Source organism: Moschus berezovskii, chromosome 5 (genome assembly GCF_049115385.1).
Source record: "Moschus berezovskii isolate FMDL1 chromosome 5, NW_MosBer_1.0, whole genome shotgun sequence".
In the NCBI taxonomy this organism is placed as follows: Eukaryota; Metazoa; Chordata; class Mammalia; order Artiodactyla; family Moschidae; genus Moschus; species Moschus berezovskii.
Window position 1 is genome coordinate 80432823 of NC_142464.1, and position 11195 is coordinate 80444017.

Here is an 11195-nt window from a genome sequence, read left to right on the forward strand (position 1 = left end):
AATGCTGTACCTAGTGTGAAAGGAATGTATATTCCACAGATCAGGGTTTATTTCTCTACAAATTGATAGGTTGTTGACAGATTTGTTCAGATATTCTATTTTATTAGATATTTTTTTCTTTAGTTGTTCTGTCAATTACTAGGGAGAGGGATGTTAAAATCTCTGATTATGAATGTGGATTTGTCTATCTCTCCCTCTGTCAGTTTTTGCTTCATATGTTTGATGCTTGATTATTATACAAATACACAGTTATATTTAAGATATTTTCCTAGTGAATTTTTCTTATCATTATAAAATTTTCCTTTTTATTTCTAGTAGCAATCTTAAAAGATGATGCTGTTAAAGTGCTGCACTCAATATGCCAGCTAAGTGGTCAGTTTTCATTCCAATCCCAAAGAAGGGCAATGCCAGAAATTGTTCAAACTATGTACAATTGCACTCATTTCACATGTTAGCAGGTAATGCTCAAAATCCTTCAAGCTAGGCTTCAACAGTATTTAAACCAAGAATTTCCAGATGTCCAGGCTGGATTTAGAAAAGGCAAAGGAACCAGAGATCAAGTTGCCAACAACTACTGGATCACAGAAAAAACAAGAGAATTACAGAAAAACATCTACTTCTGCTTTATTGATTAGGCTACAGCTTTTGACTGTGCGGATCACAACAAAATGGAAAAATCTTCAAGAGATGGGAATACTAGACCACCTTACCTGCCTTCTGAGAAACCTGTATGCAGGTCAACAAGGAACACAACGGGACATGGGAACAGACTGGTTCTGAAATGGGAAAGGATTACGTCAAGGCTATATATTGTCACCCTGCTTATTTAACTTCCATGCAGAGTACATCATGCAAAATGTTGGGCTGGGTGAAGCAAGGGCTGGAATCAAGATTACTAGGAGAAATATCAATAACCTCAGATATGCAGATGATACCACCCTTATGGCAGAAAATGAAGAAGAACTAAAGAGCCTCTTGATAAAAGTGAAAGAGGATAGTGAAAAAATTGGCTTAAAGCTCACCATTCAGAAAACTAAGATCATGGCATCCGGTCCCATCACTTCATGGGAAATAGATGGGGAAACAGCGGAAACAGTGGCTGACTTTATTTCAGGGGGCTCCAAAATCACTGCAGATGGTGACTGCAGCCATGAAATTAAAAGATGCTTACTCCTTGGAAGAAAAGTTATGACCAACCTAGACAGCATATTAAAAAACAGAGACATTACTTTGCAAAGCTATGGTTTTTTCAGTAGTCATATATGGATGTGAGAGTTGGACTATAAAGAAAGCTGAAGAATTGATGCTTTTGAACCGTGGTGCTAGAGAAGACTCTTAAGAATCCTTTGGACTGCAAGGAGATCCAACCAGTCCATCCTAAAGGAGATCAGTCCTGCGTGTTCATTTGAAGGACTGATGTTGAAGCTGAAACTCCAATACCTTGGCTACCTGATGCGAAGAGCTGAATCTTTTGAAAAGACCCTGATGCTGGGAAAGACTGAAGGTGGGAGGAGAAGGGGAGGACAGAGGATGAGACGGTTGGATGGCATCACCAACTCAATGGGCATGAGTTTGAGTAACTCTGGGAGTTGGTGATGGAGAGGAAGGCCTGGCATGCTGCATGCAGTCCATGGGGTCACAAAGAGTTGAACATGACTAAGCGACTGAACTGAACTGAATTGTATGGACATGACAGCTGGACCATAAAGAACGCTGAGTGCTGAAAATTGATGCTCTCAAACTGTGGCACTGGAGAAGGCTCTTGAGAGTCCCTTGAACTGCAAAATCAAGTCAGTCAATCCTAAAGGAAATCAATTATGAATACTCATTGGAAGGGCTGATACTGAAGCTGAAGCTCCAATACTTGGGCCACCTGATGCGAAGAGCTGACTCTGAAAAATAACCTGATGCTGGGAAAGATTGACGGCAGGAGAAGAAGGGGACAGCAGAGGATGAGATGCTTGGATAGCATCATCCACTCAATGGACATGAGTTCTGAACAAGCTCTGAGAGATAGTGATGGACAGGGAAATGTAACTTGCGGCAGTCCATGGGGTCACAAAGAGTCAGATAGGAGTGAGCAACTGAGCAACAACAATAATCATCATCTTGATATCTAATTTGTTACTAACATAGTTTATATATCTTAAGACTAAATACGGTTTAAATAACATGTCTTTTTCAATTCTTTTATTTCAGTCCCTCTGTTTCTTTGTATTTAAAATGTGTCTCTCTTAGCAGTATGTCGTTATATATTGTTTTTTCAACTACTTTGATAATCTCTACATTTTAATTGAAATGTTTACTTCATTTAATATAATAAATGTTAATGTTAGATGTAGGGCCACTGTTTTCCTGTTTTCGATTAGTATTGTTTGCTTTTTGTTCCTCTGTTCTTTTTCTGCCTTTCTTTCAGTTCAGTTCAGTTCAGTTCAGTTCAGTCGCTCAATCGTGTCCAACTCTTTGCGACCCCATGAATCACAGCACGCCAGGCCTCCCTGTCCATCACCAACTCCCGGAGTTCACTCAAACTCATGTCCACAGAGTCGGTGATGCCATCCAGCCATCTCATTCTCTGTTGTCCCCTTCTCCTCCTGCCCCCAATCCTTCCCAGCATCAGAGTCTTTTCCAGTGAGTCAACTCGTCACATGAGGTGACCAAAGTATTGGAGTTTCAGCTTTAGCATCAGTCCTTCCAATGAACACCCAGGATTGATCTCCTTTAAAATGGACTGGTTGGATCTTCTTGCAGTCCAAGGGACTGTCAAGAGTCTTCTCCAGCACCACAGTTCAAAAGCATCAATTCTTCGGCACTCAGCTTTCTTCACAGTCCAACTCTCACATCCATACATGACCACGGGAAAAACCATAGCCTTGACTAGACGGACCTTGGTTGGCAAAGTAATGTCTCTGCTTTTTAATATACTATCTAGGTTGGTCATAACTTTCCTTCCAAGGAGTAAGCGTCTTTTTATTTCATGGCTGCAATCAGCATCCGCAGTAATTTTGGAAATGCAAAAAAGCAAAATGGCTGTCTGAAGAGGCCTTACAAATAGCTGTGAAAAGAAGAGAAGTGAAAAGCAAAGGAGAAAAGGAAAGATACAAGCATCTGAATGCAGAGTTCCAAAGAATAGCAAGGAGAGATAAGAAAGCCTTCCTCAGTGATCAATGCAAAGAAATAGAGGAAAACAACAGAATAGGAAAAACAAGAGATCTCTTCAAGAAAATTAGAGATTCCAAGGGAACATTTCATGCTAAGATGGGCTCGATAAAGGACAGAAATGGTATGGACCTAACAGAAGCAGAAGATATTAAGAAGAGGTGGCAAGAATACACAGAAGAACTGTACAAAAAAGATCTTCATGACCAAGATAATCACGATAACGTGATCACTGACCTAGAGCCAGACATCTTGGAATGTGAAGTCAAGTGGGCCTTAGAAAGCATCACTACGAACAAAGCTAGTGGAGGTGATGGAATTCCAGTTGAGCTATTTCAAATCTTCAAAGATGATGGTGTGAAAGTGCTGCACTCAATATACCAGCAAATTTGGAAAACTCAGCAGTGGCCACAGGACTGGAAAAAGTCAGTCTTCATTCCAATCCCAAAGAAAGGCAATGCCTTTCTTTAGGTTAATTAAATATTTTTTAGAATTTAACTTTTTGAAACTAGCTTTTTAGGTATACATCTTTTCATTATTGTTTTAATAATTTTTCTAGAAATTGTAATCCTATCTTTAACTTATTACAGTTAATATTGGAGTATTTTATATAAAATATGGGAATCTTGCTTAGTATAGTTCCATTTTCCACTATCCTACCCTTTGCTTTATTGCTATTATATATATTAACATCTACAACATATTTGAATCACTTTAATACAATGTTACAATTTCTGCCTTAAACAATTATAATGTCTTTTAAGAAAATTAAGAAAAAATATACTCAGTTTTTAGTATTTATCTACATATTTACCATCTAGGGTACTTTTCACTCCTTTTTAGATACAGTTTTTCACCTGATATAATTTCCTTTCGGTCTAAAGAAACTTCCTTTAGTATTTATTACAGTGAAGATCTACTGGAAATGAATACTCTCAGTTTTCATATTTCTGAAAATGTTTATTTTTTCCCAGTGTTTTGATAGATAGTTTAGCTGGATGTAGAATTTAGCTTGAAAGCTTTCCCTCCAGCATTTAAAGCATTTTGAAGGCCTTCTGGCCTCTAATGTTTCTGATGAGAAGTCAGCTAATAATGATATTACTGTTCTCCTATACATACATAATATACACATCTTAATATTCTGTCTTTTCCCTGGATGTTTTCAAGATTTTATCTTTCGATTTCAGAAGGGTGTCTATGTGTGCTTCGTGCAGTTTTATTTTTATTTATCTTGTTTGGAGTTCCCTGAATTCTTAGAGTTTTAATTTATGCCTTCCCTCAAATTTTGGACAGTTTTATCCATCATTTCCTTGATTTTTTTCCTACCCTTCCACCCTATCTTCCTCTCCTTCTGTGATTCCTTACAGTATGCTACACGTATATACATGTTAACTATGTATTCTAGTTAGATGTATGCTAATCCATTTAATGATATCCCTTCAGTTCACTCAATCTCTTTTACTTTTAGTATTTTTATTTCTGTTCTTAAAACTGGACACTTTATATTGATAAATCCAAGCTCCCTGAGTCTTCTGCCACCTCCAACTTGCCATTAAGTCCATTCAGTTATTTTTTATTTCAAGGCGTTGACCTTTTCAGTTCAAGAATTTCCATTTGATTGTTTTATTACTGTTTCTATTTCTCTGTTAAGATTCTCCATCTGTTAATTAAATTTCCTTTACATCCTTGAATATATTTTTAATAGCTGTTTTAAATTCTTTGTTCGCTAATATTAACCTCTGGATAGCCTGAGGATCTGCTTCCATTGGTTGCTTTAATTTTGAATATGGCTTTTCATTTTTTTCTTGTCTAATTTTTATTGTATACTAGATATTGAGGATGATACATCATAGAAATTCATGATTTTTTATGTTCCTCTGAAGTATGTTGATTTTCATACTTGCTGGCAGTTAACTTGGCTGGACTGAAACATCAACCGCTTTCAACTGAAGTCAGTAGCACCCAAAACCTCAGATCAGCTCAGTTCTTTCATCTTCTAATGGCTGCTTTCTGCCAGGCAACTTGTGGTTTCTTACCTATATATGGAGTTTAGCTGACAATTAAGGATTTGTGTGAATCTTACACACAGAATTTAAAGATTATCCCTTCTGTGTTATTTTTCTTTCTGAGACTTCCACATAATTCTCCCACCACGCTACCAACTGAGAACTTTGCTCTCCAAAACCCCTATTAAGATGGTTGTTTTCTGCCATTCCATGCCATATGACTATAAAATGCCCTCATCTGTATCTAATCTTTTTAATCTATTGTGGTTTTAAAGTATGTTCACAAATTCTTTCATACTCCTTTTTTATGAGAAGTGAAACTTAATCCCACTTCCATTGAGTATATGCTGAACCTGTGGTCTTATTTCTCATAAACTGAAAATATGATGGAAGCAATACTATTTTAATTCTGAAATTAAGTCACAAAAGGCACTGCTGCTGCTTTTTCCTTAGTCTCTCTCATCACTTACTCTGGGGGAAACCAGCTGCCATGTTTTCTTCACAAAAGCAGCCTGTGTTAGTCTGCGTGGGAAGCCATAACATATCACAGACCAGGTGATTTAAATAGACATTTATTTTCTCACAGTTCTGGAGGTTGGAAGTCTAAAATCAAGGTGCCAGCAGGGTTGGTACTGGTGAGAACTCTTCTGGCTTGCAGGATGCTGCCTTCTTGTTGTGTACTCACACAACCTTCCTGCTGTGTGTTAGAGAGAACGAGCTCTAGTGTCTCTTCCATGTCTTATAAGGACACCAATCCTATCAGCAATGTTTTGTAGTTTTCAGTTTATTCCTATTTTATTCTTTTTGATGTAATTATACATGGAATTATTTTCTTAATTTCCTTTAATATTACAGTGCTCACTGTAGTGTATAAAAATGTCTTCATGAAATTTGAATGTCACTTTTTATAGTTTCCTACTCTCTGAAGATAATTTTAATTTTGTCTTTTGTTTTTTAAACATAATAAGCATAGTTGTTTTATAACCTGTTTCTGATCATTTAGATAACTGAAGTCTTTGCAACTCTACTTTTGTTGGCTTATGTTCATAGTACCCTGTTCCCTTGGGTGCATGGTTACTTTTGGCTGACTTCTGCTTGATGTCCTTGAGAACTTACAGGCAGGAATTCTAAGATAAAGATGTCATTATCCACAGAGGATTGGCAGTTTCTTCCAGGCATGTACAAGCAATACAGTATATTACTAATTTATAATAAATTCACAGTTTGAAGTTTTTTGGATCACCCAGACAATATGCTTTAGGTTGCAATCTATGTGAGAGTTGTCTTGAGCCACAACTTCTTGGGGATAAGTTTTATTGCTTTTCTTTTTATCCCCTGCTCCCCTAAGCATCAAGACAACGTTCCTTGAATTCCCCTAGACATGAGTTTATCTCTGGTTCATATTCCTATTAGTTGCCCATGCTTTCACAGGCCAAACTCTTGGGTTTGTTCTCACCCTGTGATTATACCCAGAACCAAACTGGAGATTGTTAAGATGCCCTTGGGGGTAAAAGCAGCTTTAAAGCTCTGGAAATCCATTCACCTGCTTTTGTACTTTCCCTTTGATTTTGGCCTCATCGTTTTCTATCATTTACCTCTGATGTTTTTAAGGAGCAGAGGTAGTTTTACTTATATTCAGCAGAGGAGCTGGTCAAAATAACCAAGTTCATTATTATCAGAAAATCCAGCAGTCATCTTTTTATTAAAAAAAAAAAACCCTCCCTGCACTTCACACACCCTACCACCCTATCTCTCTTTTTTCCTCCCTACTCAAACTTCTTAAGATAGTTGGCTATATATTCTATAATCACTTCCATCTCCCTTTCACTCTACATCCTAGTCCAAATTTGGCTTCTACCACCAATACTCCTTTCAAAACCATTCTGAAGTCACCTATGAACTCCATGCTGTCATTTTCAGTGGATATTCATTATATTTGATCTCTTAAGAAGAATTTGGGAAAGGGTGTCATTCTTTTCTTGTTAAAATACTTTGTTGATATTCATGATATCACAATGTTGTTGTTTAGTTGCTAAGTCGTATCCAACTCTTTTGCCATCCCATGGACTAGCCTGCCAGGCTCCTCTGTTTATGGGGTTTTCCACACAAGAATACTGGAGCAGGTTTCCATTTTCTTCTCCAGGTTATGTTCCCAACCCAGGGATCAAACCTGCATTTCCTACATTGGCAGGTGGTTTCTGTACCACTGAGATACCTTGGGAAGACCCCATACTTATGGTTTTATTCATACCTCTGACTGTTCTCCTTAACTGATCTGGGAATTAGTTGCAAAGGGATTTAATAGTAAATGCTCTATATTCCAATCTTCCCTTGCCTTTAAGAAATCATCTATGAAATCATAATAAACAAAATAGAAATAGGCACCACAATCCACATTATAAAAGTATTATGGTATTTATCATGACATAGTTATATCTGACTCTCTCTTATTTCCCCACAGTAACCTCTTTTTAGAGCCACACATAAGCACTGAATAACTGGCTGTTGAATAAATCAATGAATAAATAAGCAAAGATTAATGTGCTGTTGTCTTTACTCAATTATATTTCAGCCTGTTTCTTGAAGAGTAGATGCAAATCAGGACAAATGTGCAATGCTTTTCCATAGTGAATAAAATGTACCTTCCAGAAATCTGTTATTAATCCAAAAAGAGCATCCATTAAAATTATATGTTAATTTGTATTCAAAATATCCTAATAAATTACACAGCATGCACAATTACCAAAATTAAATATGTAAAACTAGAAAAATCCTAAAGGTTTTAATTGGGGGGAGCTGGTGCAAAGAAGATATTTGCTAAGTTGGAAAATGGTAATTTAACTCTGATCTTAAAAAAGGAAATAAAAGCACAGGCTTCTTGCTAATAACGTAGCTTTAGATAGAGGAGCAGCCTTTTAATGAATTGTTGTTCAGTCGCTAAGTCGTTTGGGACTCTTTTGCAGCCCCAAGGACTATAGCCCTCCAGACTCCTCTGTCCATGAGATTCCCCAGGCAAGAATACTGGAGTGGGTTGCCATTTCCTTCTCCAGTGGGTCTTCTGGACCCAGGGATCCAACCGCGTCTCCTGCATTTGCAGGCAGGAAGGGCTTCCCTGGTGCCTCAGAGGTTAAACCGTCTGCCCGCAATGCGGGAGACCTGGGTTCGATCCCTGGGTCGGGAAGATCCCCTGGAGAAGGAAATAGCAACTCAGTATTCTTGCCTGGAGAATCCCATGGATGGAGGAGCCTGGTGGGCTACAGTCCACGGGGTCGCAGAGTCGGACACGACTTCACTTTCAATTTCTTCACCGATGGGTCACCAGGGAAGCCCTCTTAGAAATTAATGGAAGTCTGATGCTAAAGCTGAAACTGCAATACTTTGGCCACCTCATGCAACGACTTGACTCACTGGAAAAGACGCTGATGCTGGGAAAGGTTGGGGGCGGGAGGAGAAGGGGACGACAGAGAATGAGATGGCTGGATGGCATCACCGACTCTGTGGACATGAGTTTGAGTGAACTCCGGGAGTTGGTGATGGACAGGGAGGACTGGCGTGCTGTGATTCATGGGGTCGTGGAGAGTCGGACACGACTGAGCAACTGAACTGAACTGAATAGTTTTTGTGACCATGTAGGAGAAACTCCAGGGACACCTGGGCTTTCTCAAGACAGATGCGACTATTAGGGTCTCCTCTCTGACCTTTTTAAAATGTAGTGGGACAGGATACTTAAATTGAATTACACTTGTGTTAAAAGTGAAGGTCTGTTTCTCAAGTCATAAATAGTGCGGCAGTAAGATTTCCAGAATTTAGGTGTGAAAGGTTTCCTTCAGTGACAAACCTTAAGTCTTTCTCAAATTTTGAAAAAACGGCTTTCTCCTAGAACTCATTTGCATTTCTCTTGAATCCTGACAGAGACGGACACAAAAGTCAGCTCTTACTGAGAACACTTAGAGAGCATCACGACGAACAAAGCTAGTGGAGGTGATGGAATTCCAATTGAGCTATTTCAAATCCTGAAAGATGATGCTGTGAAAGTGCTGGACTCAATATGCCAGCAAATTTGGAAAACTCAGCAGTGGCCACAGGACTGGAAAAGGTCAGTCTTCATTCCAATCCCAAAGAAAGGGAATGCCAAAGAATGCTCAAACTACTGCACAATTGCACTCATCTCACACGCTAGTAAAGTCATGCTCAAAATTCTCCAAGCTAGGCTTCAGCAATATGTGAACCGTGAACTCCCAGATGTTCAAGCAGGTTTTAGAAAAGGCAGAGGCACCAGAGATCAAATTGCCAACATCTGCTGGATTATGGAGAAAGCAAGAGAGTTCCAGAAAAACATCTATTTCTGCTTCATTGACTATGCCAAGGCCTTTGACTGTGTGGATCACAATAAACTGTGGAACATTCTGAAAGAGATGGGAATACCAGACCACCTGACCTGCCTCTTGAGAAACCTGTATGCAGGTCAGGAAGCAAGAGTTAGAACTGGACATGGAACAACAGACTGGTTCCAAATAGGAAAGGGAGTACGTCAAGGTTGTATATTGTCACCCTGCTTATTTAACTTATATGCAGAGTACATCATGAGGAACTCTGGGCTGGAGGAAGCACAAGCTGGAATCAAGATTGCCGGGAGAAATATCGATAACCTCAGATATGCAGATGACACCACCCTTATGGCAGAAAGTGAAGAGAAACTCAAAGGCCTCTTGATGAAAGTGAAAGAGGAGAGTGAAAAGGTTGACTTAAAGCTCAACATTCAGAAAACGAAGATCATGGCATCTGGTCCCATCACTTCTTGGGAAATAGATGGGGAAACAGTGGAAACAGTGTCAGACTTTATTTTTTTGGGCTCCAAAATCACTGCAGATGCTGACTGCAGCCATGAAATTAGAAGACGCTTGCTCCTTGGAAGGAAAGTTATGACCAGCCTAGATAGCATATTAAAGAGCAGGGACATTACTTTGCCAACCAAGGTCCGTCTAGTCAAGCTTATGGTTTTTCCCGTGGTCATGTATGGATGTGAGAGTTGGACTGTGAAGAAAGCTGATCGCCGAAGAATTGATGCTTTTGAACTGTGGTGCTGGAGAAGACTCTTGAGAGTCCCTTGTACTGCAAGGAGATCCAACCAGTCCATTCTAGAGGAGATCAATCCTGGGTGTTCATTGGAAGGACTGATGCTAAAGCTGAAACTCCAATACTTTGGCCACCTCATGCGACGAGTTGACTCATTGGAAAAGACTCTGATGCTGGGAGCGATTGGGGTAGGAGGAGACGGGGAAGACAGAGAATGAGGTGGCTGGATGGCATCACCGACTCGATGGACATGAGTTTGAGTGAACTCCGGGAGTTGGTGGTGATGGACAGGGAGGCCTGGCGTGCTGTGGTTCATGGGGTCGCTGAGTCGGACACGACTGAGCGACTGAACTGAACTGAACTCCTGTAGGAACACCGCTGGGGAAGCCTTTAGGGTGCCCCACGGTCACCGGAGTCAGCTATTCCCACCTGCATGGTGTTCCGCCTCGCCTCTCACAATCCGGCGTCGTCCAACTTCGGGCCGGGACTTCTGGCCCCGACGTCCCTTCAAAGCGGTAAGGGAACCCACCGCGGTCCTAGCCGTTCCCACCGCCCGCAGGAAGGGAGCGGGGAGAACAAGCGTCCAGGACGCGCTGCGCCGGGAGCAGCTCTGTTGCCAGGCAACGCTGAGGCGTGGCCTAGGAGGTGGCTTTGGGTCCTGACGCTGCTGGTCTTGGGCATTTGCCCCGAGGTGCCTCTTCTGTTCGAAATACTGGTGCTGGCATTCCTCCCACCCTTCTCTCCGCCACCACCAAATGAATGCGTTGTGTCCGAGCCTCCGGCATCCTTCAATCCCCGAGTCCTGTCTTCACTGGGAAGTAACAAAATCCTGGGGAGAAAAACCCTTCAGAGTTCTTAACCCCGGACCCATATCTTATATTTGGATGGACTTCAGCGCTTGAGGGCTTGAGCCCCAGCCCTCAGTGCACACATAATTTTGTTGTAAGTGTGCAT

The 11195-nt window shown here is 40.4% G+C and overlaps 1 protein-coding gene across 1 annotated transcript in view; it reads right to left on the reverse strand.

Annotated features, from left to right (window-relative positions):
- Positions 1-10800, reverse strand: part of PDCL2 (phosducin like 2) — a 47145-nt gene extending 36345 nt beyond the window's left edge. The window contains exon 1 of the mRNA XM_088836053.1: positions 10671-10800. Within this exon, the coding sequence (XP_088692179.1) occupies positions 10671-10676 (6 nt within the window). The 5' untranslated portion in view covers positions 10677-10800. The remainder of the gene's footprint in view (positions 1-10670) is intronic.
- Positions 10801-11195: the final 395 nt, after the last annotated feature.